This window comes from Oncorhynchus kisutch, linkage group LG26, assembly GCF_002021735.2.
Source record: "Oncorhynchus kisutch isolate 150728-3 linkage group LG26, Okis_V2, whole genome shotgun sequence".
Classification (NCBI taxonomy): Eukaryota; Metazoa; Chordata; class Actinopteri; order Salmoniformes; family Salmonidae; genus Oncorhynchus; species Oncorhynchus kisutch.
Window position 1 is genome coordinate 38,438,301 of NC_034199.2, and position 25,954 is coordinate 38,464,254.

General features: G+C 45.6%; 1 protein-coding gene across 1 annotated transcript in view; it reads right to left on the reverse strand.

The window, feature by feature from the left end:
* The window catches only part of kcnh3 (potassium voltage-gated channel, subfamily H (eag-related), member 3), a gene marked incomplete in the record, with an annotated part of 212,318 nt that overhangs the window by 41,503 nt on the left and 144,861 nt on the right, over positions 1-25,954 (reverse strand). Inside the window, 3 exon segments of the mRNA XM_031805813.1 lie at positions 1,637-1,886; positions 3,071-3,270; positions 10,238-10,618. Coding sequence (XP_031661673.1) covers positions 1,637-1,886; positions 3,071-3,270; positions 10,238-10,618 — 831 coding nt within the window.

Sequence of the window (25,954 nt, forward strand, 5' to 3'; positions counted from 1 at the left end):
CGTGGGAGGGGAGGACGTGGGAGGGGGGGACGTGGGAGGGGTGGATGTGGGAGGGGGGGACGTGGGAGGGGGGGACGTGGGAGGGGAGGACGTGGGAGGGGAGGACGTGGGAGGGGGAGCCGTGGGAGGGGAAGCCGTGGGAGGGGAGGCCGTGGGAGGGGTGGCCGTGGGAGGTGAGGCGTGTTAGGGGAGGCCGTGGGAGGGGAGGGCGTGGGAGGGGAGGGCGTGGGAGGGGAAGCCGTGGGAGGTATAGCCGTGGGAGGGTAGGCCGTGGGAGGGGCGGCCGTGGGAGTGTAGGCCGTGGGAGGTGAAGCCGTGTGAGGTGAAGCCGTGGGAGGTGAAGCCGTGGGAGGGGAAGCCGTGGGAGGGGAGGGCGTGGGAGGGGAAGCCGTGGGAGGGGCAGCAGATACTGATTCCTGCCTATGTGATGTTATTTTATTCAGTCACATGTTTGTTTTTTCCATTTTTTCGTGGTTATTTTTGTTCTCTTATCTCTCTTACTTGAATCTAACAGAACATCTCTAGCCTTTCCTTCTCTTTTTCCTCCATCTCTCCTCTCCTTCATGTTCCTAGTTTCCACATCAGCTAGTTCTCCTCCCAGTCTCCAGGTCTGTCTGAGTGAACGTCACCTCGGCCAGTATACTGGGAAATTATCCTTTGTCAGTCTGTCACACACTCAACTCTGTGTGTGCACGTGTGTCTATGCACGTGTGTCTGTGCACGTATGTCTGTGCACATATGTCTGTGCACATATGTCTGTGCATGCGTGTCTGTGCACTTGTCTGTGCACATATGTCTGTGCACATATGTCTGTGCATGCGTGTCTGTGCACGTGTCTGTGCACATATGTCTGTGCACATATGTCTGTGCATGCGTGTCTGTGCACATATGTCTGTGCACATATGTCTGTGCACATATGTCTGTGCATGCGTGTCTGTGCACGTGTCTGTGCACATATGTCTGTGCACATATGTCTGTGCATGCGTGTCTGTGCACATATGTCTGTGCACATATGTCTGTGCATGCGTGTCTGTGCACATATGTCTGTGCACATATGTCTGTGCACATATGTCTGTGCCAATATGTCTGTGCATGCGTGTCTGTGCACGTGTCTGTGCACATATGTCTGGCACATATGTCTGTGCACATATGTCTGTGCACATATGTCTGTGCATGAGTGTCTGTGTACATATGTCTGTGCACATATGTCTGTGCATGTGTGTCTGTGCACGTGTCTGTGCATGCGTGTCTGTGCACATATGTCTGTGCACGTATGTCTGTGCACGTGTGTCTGTGCACGTGTGTCTGTGCATGTGTGTCTGTGCATGCGTGTCTGTGCATGTGTGTCTGTGCACGTGTGTCTGTGCATGTGTGTCTGTGCACGTGTGTCTGTGCATGTGTGTCTGTGCACGTGTGTCTGTGCATGTGTGTGTAGGTCAGGGTTAATTTGAAAGTTAATTTGTTTTTTCATTACGTGGCCATGAATGACTTTTCCAACGACATGTGTGTGTGTGTGTGTGTGCATGTGTGTGTGCGTGTGTGTGCATGTGTGTGTGTGTGTGCATGTGTGTGTGTGTGTGCATGTGTGTGTGTGTGTGTGCATGTGTGTGTGCGTGTGTGTGACTGGCTTCCTTACCCAGTATAGCCAGCACAGTGTTGTCCTTCAGCACCTCCATGGACCCAGAGCAGACAAAGTAGATGGCCTGCAGGGCGTCTCCCTGGCGGATGAGATACTCCCCCGGGGCGCAGAACGACGTCTTGATGATGAGGGACAGGGAGCGCAGACACCCCCTACTGGCCGACTCAAACAGCGGCAGCTGTAGCAGCTCTTTGTTCAGGTGCATGGCGATGTCTGCCCTCAGCTCATCTGGGAAGTCCTTCAACAACTAGTGAAGCAAAATGAGAAAGGGAATCAAATATGAGCGATTGAGTTGGGACAGAGGGGATTGACAGATGAGATGGAAAGTTGAAGAGGTGACACAGGGGGAAGAGAGGCAAAACAAGTGATAGGACTTGAGAAAAGAACTGACAGAAGAATCAACACAGGAGGAACCAACAGCAGCATTGAAAAGAAAACATGACAGAGTGAAAGAAGAGAGAGAGAGAGAAGAGATAGAGAAGAGCGAGATTGAGAGAGAGAGGGGAAAGAGAAGAGACAGTGAGAGTGAAGGTGTGAGAGTCAGTGAGAGCATAGACGTGAGAGTCAGTGAGAGCATAGATGTGAGAGTCAGTGAGAGCATAGACGTGAGAGTCAGTGAGAGCATAGACGTGAGAAACAGTGAGAGCATAGACGTGAGAAACAGTGAGAGCATAGACGTTAGAGACAGTGAGAGCATAGACGTGAGAGTCAGTGAGAGCATAGATGTGAGAGCATAGACGTTTGAGACAGTGAGAGCATAGACGTGAGTGACAGAAGAGAACATAGACGTGAGAAACACTGAGAGCAAAGCGTGAGTGACAGAGAGAGACAGTGAGAGCAAGGCGTGAGTGACAGAGAGAGTCAGTGAGAGCAAGGCGTGAGTGACAGAGAGACAGTGAGAGCAAGGCGTGAGTGACAGAGAGAGACAGTGAGAGCAAGGCGTGAGTGACAGTGAGAGCAAGGCGTGAGTGACAGAGAGAGACAGTGAGAGCAAGGCGTGAGTGACAGAGAGAGACAGTGAGAGCAAGGCGTGAGTGACAGAGAGAGACAGTGAGAGCAAGGCGTGCGTGACAGAGAGAGACAGTGAGAGCAAAGCGTGCGTGACAGAGAGAGACAGTGAGAGCAAAGCGTGAGTGACAGAGAGAGACAGTGAGAGCAAAGCGTGAGTGACAGAGAGAGACAGTGAGAGCAAGGCGTGAGTGACAGAGAGAGACAGTGAGAGCAAAGCGTGAGTGACAGAGAGAGACAGTGAGAGCAAAGCATGAGTGACAGAGAGAGACAGTGAGAGCAAGGCGTGCGTGACAGAGAGAGACAGTGAGAGCAAAGCGTGAGTGACAGAGAGAGACAGTGAGAGCAAGGCGTGAGTGACAGTGAGAGACAGTGAGAGCAAAGCGTGAGTGACAGAGAGAGACTTCTGTTGTTCTAACCCACCTCACTGACATCGATGCCGTTGTTGACGGACCAGGTGGTCTGGAAACACTCCAGCATACGTTGCTCCAGGGCTTTGGGCAGGCGGTGGACCCTGATGAAGTCCTTCAGGTCCTTGGTACGGGTGTGGTAGAGGGAGCGCCGAGAGTACATCCTCTGAATGATGGCGGTCACGTTACCAAACACCACCGCATGCATCAGGGCTGGAGGCAGAGGGACAAGGACTGGTTAATGTTTGTGTGTGTGTGTGTGTGTGTGTGTGTGTGTGTGTGTGTGTGTGTGTGTGTGTGTGTGTGTGTGTGTGTGTGTGTGTGTGTGTGTGTGTGTGTGTGTGTGTGTGTGTGTGTGTGTGTGTGTGTGTCTGTGTGTGTGTGTATCTGTGCGTGTGTATCTGTGTGTGTGTGTGTGTGTTCAAAATCAGAATCAGTATTATATTAATACATAACGATAGAAACAGAAAACAGTTTCATATACAGTGCATTCGGAAAGTATTCAGACCCCTTTTCATTTTCCAAAAATGGAAAAGGGGAAGGGGATAAACACATGTTTCCCTCATTAATCTACACATAATACCCCATAATGACATCACAATACCCCATAATGACATCACAATACCCCATAATGACATCACAATACCCCATAATGACATCATAATACCCCATAATGACATCACAATACCCCATAATGACATCACAATACCCCATAATGACATCACAATACCCCATAATGACAAAGAAAAATCTGATTTATAAAAAAAACAAAAAAACAGATACCTTATTTACATAAGTATTCAGACCCTTTGCTCGAAATGTAGCTCATGTGCATCCTGTTTCCATTGATCATCCTTGAGATGTTTCTACAACTTGTTTGGAGTCCACCTGTGGTAAATTCAGTTGATTGGATATGATTTGGAAAGGCACACACCTGTCTATATAAGGTCCCACAGTTGACAGTACATGTCAGAGCAAAAAACCAAGCCAGGAAGTTGAAGGGATTGTCCGTAGAGCTCCGAGACAGGATTGTGTCGAGGCACAGATCTGGGGAAGGGCACCAAAATATTTTTGTAGCATTGAAGCTCCCCAACAACACAGTGGCCTCCATCATTCTTCAATGGAGACATTCGGAACCACCAAGGCTCTTCTACTCTGCAGCACTTCACCGATCAGGCCTTTAAGGTAGAGTGGCCAGACGGAAGACACTCCTCAGTAAAAGTCACATGACAGCCCACTTAGAGTTTTCCAAAAGGCACCTAAAGGACTCTCAGACCATGAGAAACAAGATTATCTGGTCTGATGAAACCAAGATTGAAGTCTTTGGCCTGAATGCCAAGCGTCACGTCTGGAGGAAATCTGACACCATCCCCATCCACAGTGAAGCATGGTGGTGGTAGCATCATGCTGTGGGATGTTTTTCACTAGTCAGACTAGTCAGGATCGAGGGAAAGATGAACGTAGCAAAGTACAGAGAGATCCTTGATGAAAACCTGCTCCAGAACGCTCAGGACCTCAGGCTGGGGTGAAGGTTCACCTTCCAACAGGACAGCAACCTTAAGCACACAGCCAAGACAACGCAGGAGTGGCTTCGGGACAAGTCTCTGAATGTCCTTGAGTGGCCCAGCCAGAGCCTGGACTTGAACCCGATCTAGCATCTCTGACGAGATCTGAAAATAGCTGTGCAACGACGCTCCCCATCCAACCTGACAGAGCTTGAGAGGATCTGCAGAGAAGAATGGGAAAAACTCCCCAAATACAGGTGTGTCAAGCGTGTAGCGTCATACCCAAGAAGACTCAAGGCTGTAATCACTGCCAAAGGTGCTTCAACAAAATACTGAGTAAAGGGTCTGAATACTTATGTAAATATGATATTTAAGTTTTTTATTTTTAATACATTTAACAAAAACCTCTTTTTGCTTGGTCATTCTGGGGCGTTGTGTTATTGTGTGTAGATTGATGAGTCGGTAAAACGATTTAATCCATTTTAGAATGAGGCTGTAACGTAGCAAAATGTGTAAAAAGTCAAGGAGTCTGAATACTTTCCGAATGTACTGCACATATAGATAGATATATAGATATTAGATGCACAATAATCTTATGTACCAAGCTCGGAAAATAGCTGTCAGTCATACTTAAAGGAGGTTCACTGCTCACAGCATTTCAATAGCATACCCCTGCCAAAATAGAGATGTGCCAATCTCACTGCTTCGCTCTCTCTCTCTCTCTCTCTCTCTCTCTCTCTCCCTTTCTCTCTCTTTCTCTCTCTCTCTATTTTTCTCCCCTCCTCTCTCTCTCCTCTTCTCTCTCTCCCTCCCCTCTCTCTCCTCTTCTCTCTCTCTCTCTCCTCCTCTCTCCTCTTCTCTCTCTCTCCTCCTCTCTTCTCTCTCTCCCTCCCCTCTCTCTCTCTCTCTCTCTCCCTTTCTCTCTCTCTCTCCTCCTCTCCCCTCTCTCTCTCCTCTTCTCTCCTCTTCTCCCTCTCTCTCTCTCCATGCTGACAGCTACTGCGGAGGGGAGAGGAGATGAGGTTCCAGTCTGACAGTGATCTGATCTGCAGTCTGAGAGCTGCACACACACACTCACTCTGCACTGATGGAACAGAACACTTTGACTCTGTGTGATTGTGTGGGTGGTTGTTTGAGGGTTTGCAAGAATGTGTGTGTGTGTGTGTGTGTTTACATCAGTGATTGAGGTTGAGTGTGAGGGTGTGTGTCTGAGGGAGGCGCCGCTAACGAGGGTGTTGAAGTGTGTGTGTACATGGATTGTTAACTATTAGAGCCAATTGAAGCAGCCACATGGGCAGGGCCAGACTCTCCCCTGAACTATTAGACAGACTGATTATCCCGGTCCAATGATCCTGGATGGTTTCATCATTGTTATTGTTATTGTTTAACAGTCTGGTTCTGGGTAGACAGGTTGTTGTGTATGCCTATTGTTTCTCCCTGTGAGGCTGTCTCTCTCTGTTTCAGTCAATGCTCTCCATCTGTCTGGCATATCGTCACAGTTACGTTATAGTATAGGACTGGAGCTAGTTCGGCTGTGTTTAAACCTCAACTCTCCAGGCAGGGCAGGTTAAGCAAATGTCCTATTTTTACATATTTACTGTACATATTCTAATGAGACAACGGGCAGGATTTACTGTATGTGTGTATGTGGTTGTGTGTTGTGTGTCTGGGGGGGTTGTGTGGGTGTGTCTATGTGGCTGCCACACTTGGTTTTAAAGTGGCCTGAGAATATGTCCTCTTTCATCAATGCACCCACCCCTAAAAATCACCACATCTCTATCTCATGAATCAGACCTTTACTGCCCCACTCTAACTAAATAAGAACTAGACTGGAAGTACAGCATGCCAAATGGCCCCCTATTTCCTAAATAGTGAACTACTTTTGATCAGGGCCCATAGGGTACCATGTGAAATGGGGGGCCATCCACCACTCTCTAGTTACATTATTGACAGTTGTTCCATTTGCAGGAAGCCCTAGAAAAGGCAGTTTACTGCCAAAACGTTGCTGTTTTTAAATCTGAGGAGAATGTTTCCATATTTAATCATCCCAAAATGGGACCAGGAAAGTGCTTTTTCTCTGTGGTGTGGCCTCATGGGAGATGTAGTCTAAGCCTGCATTCACTAAAACTATGGGGCATAGAGAGCATCCATGAGCAATTTGAAGGACCTGGTACTGGGGGACCTACAGATGAAGTCGGAATATTCCATACACCTTAGCCAAATACATTTAAACTCAGTTTTTCACAATTCCTGACATTTAATCCTAGTAAAAATTTGCTGTTTTAGGTCAGTTAGGATCACTTTATTTTAAGAATGTGAAATGTCTGAATAATAGCAGAGAGAATGATTTATTTGAGGTTTTATTTCTTTCATTACATTCCCAGTGGGTCAGAAGTTTACATACACTCAATTAGTATTTGGTAGCATTGCCTTTAAATTGTTTAACTTGGGTCAAACATTTCGGGTATCCTTCCACAAGCTTCCCTCAATAAGTTGGGTGAATTTTGGCCCATTCCTCCTGACAGAGCTGGTGTAACTGAGTCAGGTTTGTAGGCCTCCTTGCGTGCACACGCTTTTTCAGTTCTGCCCACACATTTTCTATGGGATTGAGGTCAGGGCTTTGTCATGGCCACTCCAATATCTTGATTTGTTGTCCTTGAGCCATTTTGCCACAACTTTGGAAGTATGCTTGGAGTCATTGTCCATTTGGAAGACCCATTTGCGACCAAGCTTTAACTTTCTGACTGATGTCTTGAGATGCTGCTTCAAGATATCCACATCATTTTCCGTCCTCATGATGCCATCTATTTTGTGAAGTGCACCAGTCACTCCTGCAGCAATGCACCCCCACAACATGATGCTGCCACCCCTGTGCTTCACGGATGGGATGGTGTTCTTCGGCTTGAAAGCCTCCCCCTTTTTCCTCCAAACATAACGATGGTCATTATGGCCAAACAGTTCTATTTTTGTTTCATCAGACCAGAGGACATTTCTCCAAAAAGTACGACCTTTGTCCCCATGTGCAGTTGCAAACCATAGTCTGGCTTTTTTTATGGCGGTTTTGGAGCAGTGGCTTCTTCCTAGCATCTTCACAAGGTCCTTTGCTGTTGTTCTGGGATTGATTTGCACTTTTTGCACCAAAGTAAGTTCATCTCTAGGAGACAGAATGCGTCTCCTTCCTGGGTGGTATGAGGGCTGTGTGGTCCCATGGTGTTTATACTTGCGTACTATTGTTTGTACAGATGAAAAAAACTGTGCAAAACTTTCATCAAGGCAAAAGCTACTTTAAAGAATCTAAAATCTAAAATGTACTTTGTTTTGTTTAACACTTTGTTGGTTACTATGTGTCCATATGTGTTATTTCATAGTTTTGATGTCTTCACTATTATTCTAAAATAGTAAAAATAAAGAAAAACCCTGGAATGAGTAGGTTTGTACAAACTTTTCATATCCCTTGACTTTTTCCACATTTTGTTACGTTACAGCTTTATTCTAAAATGGATTAAATTGAGGGAAAAAAATCCTCAGCAATCTACACACAATACCCCATAATGACAAAGCGAAAACAGGTTTTCAGATTTTTTTTGCAAATTCATTATAAATAAAAACAAGTATTCAGACCCTTTACCATGAGACTTGAAATTGAGCTCAAGTGCATCCTGTTTCCATTGATCATCCTTGAGATGTTTCTATAACTTGATTGCAGTCAACCTGTTGTAAATTCAATTGATTGGAGATTATTTGGAAAGGCACACACCTGTCTATACAAGGTCCCACAATTTTATGTTGTTTATGTCCAAAAACCAAGCCATGAGGTTGTTTCTACAACTTGATTGGAGTCCACCTGCTCCCATCTTTCTTAAATGGAAGAAGTTTGAAACCACCAAGACTCTTCCTAGAGTTGGCTGCACGGAGGTGACCAAGAACCTGATGGTCACTCTGACAGAGCTCCAGAGTTCCTCTGTGGAGATGGGAGAACCTTCCAGAAGGACAACCATCTCTGTATCACTCCACCAATCAGGCCTTTATGGTAGAATGGCCAGACTGAAGCCACTCCTCAGTAAAAGGAACATGACAGGCCGCTTGGAGTTTGTCAAAAGGCACCTAAAGACTCTCAGACCATGAGAAACAAGATTATCTGGTCTGATGAAAACAAGATTGAACTCTTTGGCCTGAATGCCAAGTGTCACGTCTGGAGGAAACCTGGCATCATCCTTAAGGTGAAGCATGGTGGTGGCAGCATCATGCTGTGGGGATCTTTTTCAGCGGCAGTGACAAGGAGACTAGTCAGGATCGAAGGAAAGATGAAAGATGAACAGAGCAAAGTACAGAGAGATCTTTGATCCAGAGCGCTCAGGACCTCAGACTGGGATGAAGGTTCACCTTCCAACAGGACAACGACCCTAAGCACACAGCCAAGAGTATACAGGAGTGGCTTTGGAACAAGTTTCTAAATGTCTTTGAGTGGCCCAGCCAGAGCCAGAGCCTGGACCTGAACCCGATCGAACATCTCTGGAGTGACCTGAAAATAGCTGTGCAGCAATGCTCTCCATCAAACCTGACAGAGCTTGAGAGTATCTGCAGAAAAGAATCACAGCCAAAGGTGCTTCAACAAAGTACTGAGTAAAGGGTCTGAATACTTGTGTAAATGTGATATTTCAGGTGTTTTATTTTGGAACATTTCAGAGATAACTTGTGAAAACAATGTACTGAGCAAATGTCCAATTGGCTGTTTAACAAATTATTGTACGACAGACCACGTATTCACCCTACACACCCAAATTGATTTAAAAAAAGCTTCTGACTCAATTTGGCATGAGGGTCTGCTATACAAATGGATGGAAAGTGGTGTTGGGGGTAAAACATACAGCGTTATAATATCCATGTACACAAACAACAAGTGTGCGGTTAAAATTGACAAAAAAACAAATTTCTTTCCAAACTAGAATGCTATTTGTCCCTAAACAGAGAGTACACAGTGGCACAATACCTGACCACTGCCACTGACCCAAACTTAATGAAAGCTTTGACTATGTACAGACTCAGTGAGCATAGCCTTGCTATTGAGAAAGACCTCCATAGGCAGACCTGGCTCTTGAGAAGGCAGGCTATGTGCACACTGCCCACAAAATGTGATGGAAACTAAGCTGCATTTCGTAACCTCCTGCCAAATATATGACCATATTAGAGACACATATTTCCCTCAGATTACACAGATCCACAAAGGGTTCGAAAACAAACCACATGTTTCCATCATATCTATTGAGGGAAATCCCACAGTGTGCCATCACAGGAGCAATATTGCCTGTTGCCACAAGATAAGGTCAACCAGTGAAGTGTAAATGCAACCCATATTTATATATATATATTTTTCCCCCTATTGTACTTGAACTATTTGCACATAATGACATTTGTGTGTGCGTGTAAGAGAGAGAGAGAGAGAGAGAGAGAGAGAGAGAGAGAGAGATATAACTCTCAGTTATGTCTTAGCTAATGACAATATGCCATAGCATTGTTGAATAGCTGTAGAATCACTGGTCTAGTTCTAAACAGAATACACCAGAGAGGGACAGGAGAGGAGGCACACAGCAGATGGTTTATCTATCCCCTGACACCACTGAAACCTGACATTCTCACTAACCAATAATGTTCCTATTGTATCTCCAGGGACTCACCTCCTATGAGCATGGTGCAGATGGAGAAGATCTTCTCTGAGTCTGTGTTGGCTGAGACGTTTCCGAAGCCCACGCTGGTCAGACTGCTCAGAGCGAAGTACAGAGACGTCACGTAGGAGCTCCTCACTGACGGACCCCCACCCAGCATCCCTCCACCCTGACCCACCCTGACCCCCACCCCAGCCCCCATCCACGTGACGTTCCACTGACTGGTGTTCCACGAGTCTCGCCCCGCCAGCTCCGACCCGGACACATTCCATTGGCTGCTGTTGGCATGCAGGGAGTCAACAATTGCAGGGTGCAGCAAATCAGGAGCCAGAGTGGCCAGGGGAGATACAAAATAAGGGGTGCCCAGACGCTTTCCCAATTCGTGTAGCCAACCTGAGACAGGGGGAGAGAGGGGGAGAGAAGGAGTGGGAAAGAGAGAGGGAGTAAGAGATGTAGGGGTAGAGGATAGGTAGGTAGGGAGGGGAGAGAGAGAGAGGAGAAAATGAAAAAGAAGAGATTATATGATTAATACATTGTGGACAGTGATCCACAGAAACACACTCATTGGGGACGTAGCTGTAGCTTTGACCTTGAAGCTGACCCAACCTGTCAGAGAGCCTTGCATGCAGACCCAATGTACACACACACCTTGTAGCTGACCCAACCTGTCAGAGAGCCTTGCATGCAGACCCAATGTACACACACACCTTGAAGCTGACCCAACCTGTCAGAGAGCCTTGCATGCAGACCCAATGTACACACACACCTTGAAGCTGACCCAACCTGTCAGAGAGCCTTGCATGCAGACCCAATGTACACACACACCTTGAAGCTGACCCAACCTGTCAGAGAGCCATGCAGGCCCACTGGTAATGCATGTCTCTGGGTAGCCTCAGTGAACTGAATGAAAAAAAAACATAATTAGGAATGTAACACAGCAGCTGTTGTCTAATTCGCTTGTCATTAGGCAAACTAGCATTTCTAGGACGTGGTCCCGTGTCGCTCAGTTGGAAGAGCATTGCGCATCCCCACAGGGTACCAGTGCGAAAAAGTATGAAAATGTATGCACTCACTACTGGAGAAGAGCGTCTGCTAAATGACTAACATGTCAATGTAAATGATTTGTGGAACAGAATGGATTAATATAAAGGGTGTGATTGTGCTGATTTGTGTGACGAGTGTGTCAGTATGTAGGGGTACGTGTGTGAATATATTTCTTTATCAATGTGTTTGTTTGTGCACTTGGGGAAGGTCTTTTGAATAGGTTTGCTTGTGTGGCTGTGTGAACATAACAAATGATCTAAGCACTTGGGAGAACTTTCTCAGTCAGCTTTTCTGTCCACAGCAAAGCCAGATAAAATTAATTTGCTCTCCATGGTTCCTGAACTAACTCTCTGACAACCCCTCCTCTGCCCTTGTCCAAGGTTCTGAACCTACTCTACTCTCACTCTCATCTACCTCCTACAGTTGATCTGCCTCTGTCCATGGTACTTCACATACCCTCTTCTCCTTTGCGCAGGAATGATGCTGTCCATGGTGCTGAACTCCAGCACAGACCTTTATGGACGGATTGGCTGTCTAGCAACCAAACCAACGCGTACGCTACTATGGGGCAAAGCAGACTGGGTCGGCTTAGATTGTTGACAACATGTAAAATACATTTCATCTTCAAATGTTTATTGATAACATTATACAGTGCATTCGGAAAGTATTCAGACTCCTTGACGTTGTCCACATTTTTCACGTTACAGCCTTATTCTAAAATGGATTCAATGAATTGTTTTCCTCATCAATCTACACACAATAAACCTATAATGTCAAAGGAAAAAAGGAAAAACTTTTTTTTTTTAAACTACAGAAATCCCTTATTTACATAACTATTCAGACCCTTTGCTATGAGACTCAAACATTATCTCAGGTGCATCCTGTTTCCATTGGTCATCCTTGAGATGTTTCTACAACTTGATTGGAGTCCACCTGTGGTAAGTTCAATTGATTGGACATTTGGAAAGGCTAAAAATTAGGTCCCACAGTTGACAGTGCATGTCAGAGCAAAAACCAAGCCATGTGGTTCAACAAATTGTCCGTAGAGCTCCGAGACAGAATTGTATCGAGGCATAGATCTGGGGAAGGGTACCAAAATATTTCTGCAGCATTGAAGGTCCCCAAGAACACAGTGGCCTCCATCATTCTTAAATGGCAGAAGTTAGGAACCACCAAGACTCTTTCTAGAGCTGGCTTCCTGGCCAGACTGAGCAATCGGGAGAAGGGCCTTGGTCAGGGAGGTGACCAAGAACCCTACGCACACAGCCAGGACAACCCGATCGAACATCTCAAATCAAATCAAATGTTATTGGTCACATACACATGGTCAGCAGATGTTAATGCGAGTGTAGCGAAATGCTTGTGCTTCTAGTTCCGACAGTGCAGTAATATCTAACAAGTAATATCTATCAATTCCACAACAGATACCTAATACACACAAATCTAAGTAAAGGAATATATAAATATAAATATATGGATGAGCAATGACAGAGCGGCATCGGCTAAGATGCAAGAAATAGTATGATGAGTAATGACAGAGCGGCATCGGCTAAGATGCAAGAAATAGTATGATGAGTAATGACAGAGCGGCATCGGCTAAGATGCAAGAAATAGTATGATGAGTAATGACAGAGCGGCATCGGCTAAGATAAAATAAATAGTATGAGTAATGCAAGATATGTAAACATTATTAAAGTGGCAATATTAAAGTGACTAGTGTTCGATTTATTAAAGTGGCCAATGATTTCAAGTCTCTGTATATAGGGCAGCAGCCTCTCTGTGTTAGTGTTGGCTGTTTAACAGTCAGATGGCCTTGAGATCGAAGCTGTTTTTCAGTCTCTTGGTTCCAGCTTTGATGCACCTGTCCTGACCTCACCTTCTGGATGATAACGGGGTGAACAGACAGTGGCTTAGGTGGTTGTTGCCCTTGATGATCTTTTTGGACTTCCTGTGACATCGGGTGCTGTACGTGTCCTGGAGGGCAGGTAGTTTGCCCCCGCTTATGATTTGTGCAGACTGCACCACCCTCTGGAGAGCCCTGTGGTTACAGGCGATGCAGTTGCCATACCAGGCAGTGATACAGCCCGACAGGATGCTCTCAATTGTGCATCTGTGAGGGTTTTAGGTGACAAGCAACATTTCTTCAGCCTCCTGAGGCTGACGTTGCCAGCTAACCCCGAGTGGCGCAGCGGTCTAAAGCACTGCATCTCAGTGCAAGAGGCATCCCTACACTCCCTGGTTTGAATCCAGGCTGTATCACATCCAGCCGTGATTGGGAGTCCCATAGGGTAGCGCCCAATTGGTCCAGTAGGCTGTCATTGTAAATAAGAATTTGTTCTTAACTGACTTGCCTAGTTAAATAAATAAAATAAAAACCTGTCTATACATGGATGCTAGCAGGCTTACTCTCCTCTTTGTAAAGAACTGGATCAGAGACAGAACATGATTGATTTGTGATTTATCTCCGGATGTGTCCCTGGGGGTTCCATACTGTTATTATACCACTCACTCCACTCCATCTCTCTCTGTCTGTCAGTCTGTCATTCACCCAGCCCACTCAGTCTTTAAGAAAGAGAGAAAGAGAGGGAGATCAGTCTGTTCTGCTGCAGTGTGAAGCATTGAAGTGATACTGAAAGATAGCCACCTCTCTGAGAGATCAGTCTTCACAGCAGTCAAAACAACAGGAAGAGATCCGTCTTCAAAGCAGTCAAAACAACAGGAAGAGATCCGTCTTCACAGCAGTCAAAACAACAGGAAGAGATCCGTCTTCAAAGCAGTCAAAACAACAGGAAGAGATCCGTCTTCACAGCAGTCAAAACAACAGGAGGAGAGGGAGAGGACGATGAGGAAAAGAGAAAGAGGGGGATGAGGAAGATGAGGATGAGGAGGAGACAGGAAAGAGGATGATGAGGAGGAGGAAAAGAGAGAAAGAGGAGGGTGAGGAAGAGAGAGAAAGAGGAGGGTGAGGAAGAGAGAGAAAGAGGAGGATGAGGAAGAGAGAGGAAGAGGAGGATGAGGAGGAGAGAGAAAGAGGAGGATGAGGAAGAGCTAGATGCTAGATGAGAAAAACAAGGTATAGGAAAACAGGTCTCACTATGAAGTGCTGACAGAGAGAAAGTTAGAAACCACACACACACATGCGCGCGAGCACGAGCCAGTGAGTTGTCACTGCTGGAAATTCTCTACCCACTGGTCAAAAGTAGTGCATTATATAGGGAATAGGGTGCCATTTGGGACACAGATAGACTAGTCAGGGACCCCTTTTATGCTGCATTCACCTTAGTCAATGCTCCTTTTGTCCTATTGTAAATGCTATATCCAAGGTCTCACACACACTTAATACTTGCTGGGAACACTTTCAACACAATGTTTACTTTCCAAGAAATACCTATTCGCTTTCATAATACAACATAACAGTATAATTGAGGCAGCAGGCTCACTCTAGCCCTTTCTTCTACCCCCTCTTCGCTCTCTCTCTCCATTGCCTGTGTATTGTCTGGTTCAGTGGAGACTGCACTACAGGGTTCTGCAGTAGTCTGCTCGATAGTTGGCCATTTGTTAGAGTGTACTGTGGCTGTGCCAGCATGGGGGAGCAGGGAGCTGTACTGTGGCTGTGCCAGCATGGGGGAGCAGGGAGCTGTACTGTGGCTGTGCCAGCATGGGGGAGCAGGGAGCTGTACTGTGGCTGTGCCAGCATGGGGGAGCAGGGAGCTGTACTGTGGCTGTGCCAGCATGGGGGAGCAGGGAGCTGTACTGTGGCTGTGCCAGCATGGGGGAGCAGGGAGCTGTACTGTGGCTGTGCCAGCATGAGGGAGCAGGGAGCTGTACTGTGGCTGTGCCAGCATGAGGGAGCAGGGAGCTGTACTGTGGCTGTGCCAGCATGGGGGAGCAGGGAGCTGTACTGTGGCTGTGCCAGCATGGGGGAGCAGGGAGCTGTACTGTGGCTGTGCCAGCATGGGAGAGCAGGGAGCTGTACTGTGGCTGTGCCAGCATGGGGGAGCAGGGAGCTGTACTGTGGCTGTGCCAGCATGGGATAGCAGGGAGCTGTACTGTGGCTGTGCCAGCATGGGAGAGCAGGGAGCTGTACTGTGGCTGTGCCAGCATGGGAGAGCAGGGAGCTGTACTGTGGCTGTGCCAGCATGGGAGAGCTGCAACAAACACTCAAACTGGACAGTTTTATTTCAATCTCTTCATTCAAAGACTCAATCATGGGCACTTACTGCATTGCATGATGTATTATTGTCTCTACCTTCTTTCCCTGCGTGCTGTTGTCTGTGCCCAACAATGTTTGCAACCTGTTTTGTGCTGCTACCATGTTGTGCTGCTGCCCTGTTGTGCTGCTGCCATGTTGTGTTCATACCATGTTGTTGTCATGTTGTGTTGATACCATGTTGTTGTCATGTTGCTACCTTGCTATGTTGTTGTCTTATGTCTCTCTTTATGTAGTGTTGTGTTGTCTCTCTTTATGTAGTGTTGTGTTGTCTCTCATGTCGTGATGTGTGTTTTGTCCTCCCCACAGGAGGCCTTTTGCCTTCTGGTAGGCCGTCATTGTAAATAAGAATTTGTTCTTAACTGACTTGCCGAGTTAAAGTTTGAATAAAATAAAAGGAGCAGGGAACAGATGGCTGATATTCAACTATCTAGAACCTAAAACGGTTCTCCGGCTCCCTCCATAGGAGAACACTTTGAAGACCCCTTTATTGGTTCCAAGTAGAACCTTTTTGGGTTTCATGTAAAACCATTTCCACAGAGGGTTCTACATGGAACCCTAAAGACCAAAAAGACTTTCACCTGGCACCAAAAAGGGTTCTCCTATGGGGACAGCCGGAGAACCCTTTTCATTAAGAGTGTAGGAGCTGCTGCACTTGGATTAGTGATGTAACTGGAGACATTCACAGGACAACCCTACAGTACCTGGAGACATTCACAGGACAACCCTACAGTACCTGGAGACATTCACAGTACAACCCTACAGTACCTGGAGACATTCACAGTACAACCCTACAGTACCTGGAGACATTCACAGGACAACCCTACAGTACCTGGAGACATTCACAGTACAACCCTACAGTAACTGGAGACATTCACAGTACAACCCTACAGTACCTGGAGACATTCACAGGACAGCCCTACAGTACCTGGAGACATTCACAGGACAACCCTACAGTACCTGGAGACATTCACAGTACAACCCTACAGTACCTGGAGACATTCACAGTACAACCCTACAGTACCTGGAGACATTCACAGGACAACCCTACAGTACCTGGAGACATTCACAGTACAACCTTACAGTAACTGGAGACATTCACAGTACAACCCTACAGTACCTGGAGACATTCACAGTACAACCCTACAGTACCTGGAGACATTCACAGGACAACCCTACAGTACCTGGAGACATTCACAGTACAACCCTACAGTAACTGGAGACATTCACAGTACAACCCTACAGTACCTGGAGACATTCACAGGACAACCCTACAGTACCTGGAGACATTCACAGGACAACCCTACAGTACCTGGAGACATTCACAGTACAACCCTACAGTACCTGGAGACATTCACAGTACAACCCTACAGTACCTGGAGACATTCACAGGACAACCCTACAGTACCTGGAGACATTCACAGTACAACCCTACAGTAACTGGAGACATTCACAGTACAACCCTACAGTACCTGGAGACATTCACAGGACAGCCCTACAGTACCTGGATACATTCACAGGACAACCCTACAGTACCTGTAGACATTCACAGGACAACCCTACAGTAACTGGAGACATTCAGTACCTGGAGACATTCACAGTACAACCCTACAGTACCTGCAGACATTCACAGTACAACCCTACAGTAACTGGAGACATTCACAGGACAACCCTACAGTACCTGGAGACATTCACAGGACAACCCTACAGTACCTGGAGACATTCACAGCACAACCCTACAGTACCTGGAGACATTCACAGGACAACCCTACAGTACCTGGAGACATTCACAGTACAACCCTACAGTACCTGGAGACATTCACAGGACAACCCTACAGTACCTGGAGACATTCACAGTACAACCCTACAGTAACTGGAGACATTCACAGTACAACCCTACAGTACCTGGAGACATTCACAGGACAGCCCTACAGTACCTGGATACATTCACAGGACAACCCTACAGTACCTGTAGACATTCACAGGACAACCCTACAGTAACTGGAGACATTCAGTACCTGGAGACATTCACAGTACAACCCTACAGTACCTGCAGACATTCACAGTACAACCCTACAGTAACTGGAGACATTCAGTACCTGGAGACATTCACAGTACAACCCTACAGTACCTGCAGACATTCACAGGACAACCCTACAGTAACTGGAGACATTCAGTACCTGGAGACATTCACAGTACAACCCTACAGTACCTGGATACATTCACAGGACAACCCTACAGTACCTGGAGACATTCACAGTACAACCCTACAGTACCTGCAGACATTCACAGTACAACCCTACAGTACCTGGAGACATTCACAGTACAACCCTACAGTACCTGGAGACATTCACAGGACAACCCTACAGTACCTGGAGACATTCACAGGACAACCCTACAGTACCTGGAGACATTCACAGGACAACCCTACAGTACCCGGAGACATTCACAGTACAACCCTACAGTAACTGTAGACATTCACAGTACAACCCTACAGAACCTGCAGATGCACACACACACAAGCACACACACGCACACACACACACAGCTACATGCATGTACACACACACGGCAGGCACGCACGCCTGTAAAATATCTGATGACAGTTGTTTTTGATCACAGTTGTTTTGTGAGCTTCTGGTGCTGTTGATGTGTTTTGGTCTGTAAACACTGCTGACCTGTAATAACAAAACATCGAAGACCTCAGGCTTATGAGACCTGAGTGTTTCTGTGAGACCTGAGTGTTTCTGTGAGACCTGAGTGTTTCTGTGAGACCTGAGTGTTTCTGTGAGACCTGAGTGTTTCTGTGAGACCTGAGTGTTTCTGTGAGACCTGAGTGTTTCTGTGTGTCTGTTTTGGAAATGGACAATTTGCTATTACAGTCAATGCTATAATGCTCTTGAAAGACATTTCAAGTCTCTCACTTAAAGAAAATAATCATTTTTGCCTCACATATTAAGTACCATTAGAACATAGATGAAATGGTCCAACTAGCCTCTATACTGACATGTGACAAGGCCTAACCAATCTGTTATCATCTGAATTAGTAGAAGATCATTCTGACCTTGTATCAGCGTTTAAAGGGCACCCTTATCCCTCATTCCAACAAACTACATTTGACAGCTCAATAATGAGGGAAGGGGCGGCAGAGTAGCCTAGTGGTTAGAGCGTTGGACTAGTAACCGGAAGGTTGCAAGTTCAAACCCCTGAGCTGACAAGGTACAAATCTGTCATTCTGCCCCTGAACAGGCAGTTTCTAAGCCGTCATTGAAAATAAGAATTTGTTCTTAACTGACTTGGCTACCACCACAAACAAATCCAAGACCTGCCAATCAAGCCTTGAGTAGCGCAGGCCCAATCAACTTAACTTCGACCAATCAGGAATGGCTGTGGGTACCCTCAAAATCAAATCCTAAACTTTAGCACACAAACTGATCCACCAATCAAGCCTTGAATAGGCACAATAAACCAGTTGAGTTGATGGGGATGGAGTTGTGGGGCTTATTGGCCTGGCTGGGCTGAAGATAGGCAGCAGGCTGTAACACTCTGGGGTATACTGGTTCTAGAAAGACACTGTCAGCATCCCTCTGGGGATAAGTGTCCCTGTTCTACGATCAGGTACCCCCTGATCCCCCATCTTATGGGGGACCAAATACAAAACTGAATGTATAGGTAGGTACTCCTACTGCCCATAAATATTGACCCCTGAGCCATGTAATATAAGACTGTGGGACAGACTCTAACGGTCTCTTGTCCTCTTCATTCCAGTGGCAGCTCCACAAAGTGACTGACCACTGAGCTGTATTGTTCAGGAAGTTACTGTCTCAGGTGATCAGCTGTGACGATAGAGCCGGGGCTCTGTTTGGTTCAGTTCAATATGACACACACACACACACACAACGTGGTAACTGATATGAAGTGCCACGCTGTTCAGAGCCCGATGTGTGTGTCTGTGTGTACGTGTGGTTATACATGTTTTTCTATGCAGTATTTGAATCCAAATGTGACTGAGACAGGGTGCTTGTGTGAAAGGTTGGTGTGTGAATATTTAAATGAGTGTGTATTTATGGGGGTGTTCAGGCTGGAAAGCAGCAGTAATGTGACAGAACTAAAGCCTCTTTCAGGCACGTTCTCTCATTTGTCTAGCAGAGCTCAGTCTGAGATATGAAACACTGGGCTTAACACACACAACTAATCACATCACTCACCTGACTTTTTCCATCTGCCCCCCCCCCCCTTCTCTCTCTCTGTCTGTCTGTCTCTCTCTTGCTCTGTCTGTCTGTCTGTCTGTCAATTCAATTAAATTCAAGGGGCTTCATTGGCATGGGAAACATATGTTAACATTGCCCAAGCATGTGAAGTAGATAATAAACAGAAGTGAAATAAACAATAACAATGAACAGTAAACATTACACTCACAGAAGTTCCAAAATAATCAAGACACTACAAACGTCATATTATGTATATATACAGTGTTGAAACGATGTACAAATAATTAAAGTACAAAAGGGAAAATAAATAAGCATAAATATGGGTTGTATTTACAATGGTGTTTGTTCTTCACTGGTTGACCTTTTCTTGTGGCAACAGGTCACACATCTTGCTGCTGTGATGGCACACTGTGGTATTTCACCCAATAGATATGGGAGTTTATCAAAATTGGGTTTGTTTTCCAACTGTTTGTGGATCTGTATAATCTGAGGGAAATATGTCTCTCTAATATGGTCATACATTTGAGTTGGTTGCATACACTGAGTCTGTACATAGTCAAAGCTTTCCTTAATTTTGGGTCAGTCACAGTGGTCAGGTATTCTGCCACTGTGTACTCTCTGTTTAGGGCCAAATAGCATTCTAGTTTCTCTGTTTTTTTGTTAATTCTTTCTAATGTGGCAGGAAATGATCTTTTTGTTTTCTCATGATTTGGTTGGGTCTAATTGTGTTGCTGTCCTGGGGCTCTGCAGCTAACCGATCTCTGCAGCTGTACATAGTCTATCGGTAAATAGCCCACCCATTTTTACCTACCTCATCCCCATACTGTTTTTATTTATTTACTTTTCTGCTCTTTTGCACACCAATATCTCTACCTGTACATGACCATCTGATCATTTATCACTCCAGTGTTTATCTGCTAAATTGTAATTATTCACCCACCTCCTCATGCCTTTTGCACACAATGTATATAGACTCTTTAAAAAAAAAAATTATACTGTGTTATTGACTTGTTAATTGTTTACTCCATGTGTAACTCTGTGTTGTCTGTTCACACTGCTATGCTTTATCTTGGCCAGGTCGCAGTTGCAAATGAGAACTTGTTCTCAACTAGCCTACCTGGTTAAATAAAGGTGAAATAAAAAAAAATAAAAAAAATAGGGGACTCTTCTCCAGGTTCATCTCTCTGTAGGTGATGGCTTTGTTATGGAAGGTTTGGGAATCGCTTCCTTTTAAGTGGTTGTAGAATTTAACGGCTCTTTTCTGGATTTTGATAATTAGTGTGTATCAGCCTAAGTCTGCTCTGCATGCCTTATTTGGTGTTCTACGTTGTACACAGAGGATATTTTTGCAGAGCACTACATGCAGAGTCTCAATTTGGTGTTTGTCCCATGTTGTGGGACACTGCACCTGTACACAGCCCATCTGTAAATAGCCCATCCAACTACCTCATCCCCAAATTCTTATTTGACTTTTGCACCCCAGTATTTCTACTCCAGTGTCAATAATAAATTGTAATTATTTTGCCACTATGGCCTATTTATTGCCTTACCTCCTTAATCTTACTACATTTGCACACACTGTATATAGAATTTTCTATTGTGTTATTGACTGTACGTTTGATTATCCCATGTGTAACTCTGTTGTTTTTGTTACACTGCTTTGCTTTATCTTGGACAGGTTGCAGTTGTAAATGAGAACTTTTCTCAACTGGCCACCTGGTTAAATAAAGGTGAAATAAAACAACAACAAAAATGTAAATATTGAAGTCTTGGTTGGTGAGCGGATCCCAGACCTCACAACCATAAAGGGCAATGGGTTCTATAACTGATTCAAGTATTTTTAGCCAGATCCTAAATGGTATGTTGAATTTAGTTCCTTTTGACGGCATAGAAGGCCCTTTTTGCCTTGTCTCTGAGATAGGTCACAGTTTTGTGGAAGTTACCTGTGGCACTGATGTTTAGGCCAAGGTATGTATCGTTTTTTTGTGTGCTCTAGGGCAACAGTGTCTAGATGGAATTTGTATTTGTGGTCCTGGCGACTGGATCTTTTTTGGAACACCATTATTTTGGTCTTACTGAGATTTACTGTCAGGGCCCAGGTCTGGCAGAATCTGTGCAGAAGATCTAGGTGCTGCTGTAGGCCCTCCTTGGTTGGTGACAGAAGCACCAGATCATCAGCAAACAGTAGACATTTGACTTCAGATTCTAGTAGGGTAAGGCCAGGTTCTGCAGACTTTTCTAGTGCCCTCGCCAATTCGTTGATATATTTGTTGAAGAGGGTGAGGCTTAAGCTGCATCCCTGTCTCACCCCACGGCCCTTTGGAAATAAATGTGTGTGTTTTGGTTTGTTTATTTGACAATTAGGGTGTGCAGGGTGCATATGTGGCCTGTCAAATGATAATTTGTTAAAATTCCAATTTGACATTTGCTCAGTACATTGTTTTCACTGAGGAAATGTATGAGTCTACTGTTAATGATAATGCAGAGATTTTTCCCAAGGTATCTGTGGACGCATATCTCACAGTAGTTATTGGGGTCAAATTTGTCTCCAATTTTGTGGATTAGGGTGTTCTGTCCTTGGTTCCAAATATTGGGGAAGATGCCAGAGCTGAGGATGATGTTAAAGAGTTTAAGTATAGCCAATTGGAATTTGTGGTCTGTATATTTTATAATTTAATTTAGGATAGCATAAACACCACAGGCCTTTTTGGGTTGGAGGGTTTTTATTTTGTCCAAATTGAGTGAAAGTTTATTTTAAATAAACAAAAAATTTGAACTTTGCCTTTAAAAAAATAAAAATAATAATTGTCCATTAGGGTGTGCAGGGTGAACACGTGGTCTGTCGTACGATAATATGGTAAAAAGACAATTTGACATTTGCTCAGTACATTGTTTTCACTGAGGAAATGTACGAGTCTGCTGTTAATGATAATGCAGAGGATTTTCCCAAGGTTGCTGTTGACGCATATCCCACGGTAGTCATTGGGGTCAAATTTGTCTTCACTTTTGTGGATTCTTTGTTATAGGGCCAAAAAGATTGGAGAAGTGGTTTACCCATACATCTCCATATTGGATAGATAATTATTTGTGTTGTTGTTTGTTTAGTGTTTTCCAATTTTCCCAGAAGTGGTTAGAGTCTATGGATTCTTCAATTACATTGAGCTGATTTCTGCCCTGCTGTTCCTTCTTTTTGTATATCTGTATTGTTTTAGTGATTCACTATAGTGACGGCGTAGAATCAGGTTTTCCAGGTGTCAATGCTTTCGGTTGGACAGGTTTCTCAATGTCTTTCTTAGATTTTTGCATTCTTCATCAAACCATTTGTTATTGTTGTTCATTTTCTTCAGTTTTCTATTTGAGAATTTTTGATTTGATAGGGAAGCTGAGAGGTTAAATATACTGTTAAGATGTTCTACTGCCAAGTTTACACCTTCACTATTACAGTGGAATGTTTTGTCCAGGAAGTTGTCTAAAAGGGATTGAATTTGTTGTTGCCTAATTGTTTTTTGGTAGGTTTCCAAACTACATTCCTTCCATCTATAGCATTTCTAAATATTACTCAGTTCCTTTGGCTTTGATGCCTCATGATTGAGTATTGCTCTGTTTAAGTAGACTGTGATTTTGCTGTGGTCTGATAGGGGTGTCAGTGGGCTGACTGTGAACACTCTGAGAGACTCTGGGTTGAGGTCAGTGATAAAGTAGTCTACAGTACTACTGCCAAGAGATGAGCAGTAGTGTACCTACCATAGGAGTCCCCTCGAAACCTACCATTGACCATGTACATACCCTGTACATATCCGACAGAGCTGCAGGATTGTGACCTGTTTTTGTTGGTTATGTTGTCATAGTTGTGCCTAGCGGGGCATATGTGGGAAGGAAAGCTGTCACCTGCAGGCAGGTGTTTGTCCCCCTGTGTGCTGAGGGTGTCAGGTTCTTGTCCGGTTGTGGCATTTAGGTCGCCACAGACTAGTACATGTCCCTTGGCCTGGAAATTATTGATTTCCCCCTCCAGGATGGAGAAGCTGTCTACATTAAAGTTTGGGGATTCTAGTGGGGGGATATACAGTAGGTAGCACACAAGAGGACATTTTTCTCTGTTAAGATCATTGTTTTGATTAATTTAATGGAGTGAGTTAGGTCTGCCCTATACCAAATTAGCATACCCCCTGAGTCCCTTCCCTGTTTCACACCTGGTAGTTTGGTGGATGGGACTACCACCTCTCTGTCACCTAGAGGGCAACCAGTGGGCCCATCTCCTCTATACCAGGTTTCTTGTAGGATGACAATGTCTGTATTTCCGATTTCTTTGGTGAAGTCCAGGTTCCTGCTCTTTAGGCCATAGGCAGATGACCTCAGGCCTTGGATATTCCAAGATGAGATAGTGAAGGCTTTGTGTTCCATAAAGTGTCCAATGTTGTTGGTTGTGTGGTTTGGCATTAGACCATTAAGTGTGAGCAGAGCCTGCTGAACATCTGGTACATGCCATTGGCTTGGGCTAGTGTAAGAGTGGGGGTCGGGCCTGCTGAGCATCTGGTACATGCCATTGGCTTTGGCTAGTGTAAGAGTGGGGGTTGAGCCTGCTGAACATCTGGTACATGCCATTGGCTTGGGCTAGTGTAAGAGTGGGGGATGGGCCTGCTGAGCATCTGGTACAAGCCATTGGCTTGGGCTAGTGTAAGATTGGGGGTTGGGCCTGCTGAACATCTGGTACATGCCATTGGCTTGGGCTAGTGTAAGAGTGGGGGTTGGGCCTGTTTGCCCGCTCACGGCCTGGGCGTATGTGTGACTTCCATGTTGAGGCCCTCTTTGCGGGGGTTGGGTGCATGGGGCGGGCAAGAGGGGCATAGGTCAATTGATCTGTTGCTCCTGTGTGAAGTGTTGGGGCTGCATTTGAGTGCGATGTCCTTTAGAGTCCGGGCGAAGGTGAGCACTGCTGCCTTGTATAGGTGGACCTGGTCATAGAGGCTGTTCTAGTCCAGGGTGGAGTGGTGGGCACTGCTGCCTTATGTAGGTGGACCTGGTCATAGAGGCTGTTCTAGTCCAGGGTGGAGTGGTGGGCACTGCTGCCTTATATAGGTGGACCTGGTCATAGAGGCAGTTCTAGTCCAGGGTGGAGTGGTGGGCACTACTGTCTTGTATAGGTGGACCTGGTCATAGAGGCTGTTCTAGTCCAGGGTGGAGTGGTGGGCACTACTGTCTTGTATAGGTGGACCTGGTCATAGAGGCTGTTCTAGTCCAGGGTGGAGTGGTGGGCACTGCTGCCTTGTAGAGGTGGACCTGGTCATAGAGGCTGTTCAAGTCCAGGGTGGAGTGGTGGGCCAGGAAAGCACTTGGTTTTGAGGCACAGTCACAGGAAATACTTGTGTTTACCTGCTGTATGGTAGCAGGGTGGAAGTCTTTTCATGGTAGCTGGGTGGAAGTCTTTTCGTGGTAGCTGGGTGGAAGTCTTTTCGTGGTAGCTGGGTGGAAGTCTTTTCATGGTAGCAGGGTGGAAGTCTTTTCCTGGTAGCAGGGTGGAAGTCTTTTCATGGTAGCAGGGTGGAAGTCTTTTCCTGGTAGCAGGGTGGAAGTCTTTTCATGGTAGCAGGGTGGAAGTCTTTTCATGGTAGCAGGGTGGAAGTCTTTTCATGGTAGCAGGGTGGAAGTCTTTTCATGGTAGCAGGGTGGAAGTCTTTTCGTGGTAGCAGGGTGGAAGTCTTTTCATGGTAGCAGGGTGTAAGTCTTTTCGTGGTAGCAGGGTGGAAGTCTTTTCCTGGTAGCAGGGTGTAAGTCTTTTCGTGGTAGCAGGGTGGAAGTCTTTTCGTGGTAGCAGGGTGGAAGTCTTTTCATGGTAGCAGGGTGGAAGTCTTTTCATGGTAGCAGGGTGGAAGTCTTTTCATGGTAGCAGGGTGGAAGTCTTTTCCTGGTAGCAGGGTGGAAGTCTTTTCATGGTAGCAGGGTGGAAGTCTTTTCCTGGTAGCAGGGTGGATGTAACCACTTGTGCATTGGGGAAAGTAGAAGAAGCCTTTTCAATCACTCCCTTCAGTGCTGTGGCCACCCTTTCCTGCTGTGATCTCAGGTCATGTGTGCCTGTGTGTATTATTATGTGGCTGGGTGAACCTAGTTGTTCCTCAGACAGAGGTCTAGGGCGCGCTGGGTGTTTGGACACCAGAGTTTAGACAATGCGTTTGGGGGGGGGGGAAATGGGGCTTTATTGGCATGGGAAACATATGTTAACATTGCCAAAGCAAGTGAAGTACCGTCATTTCCGGACTATAAGCCGCT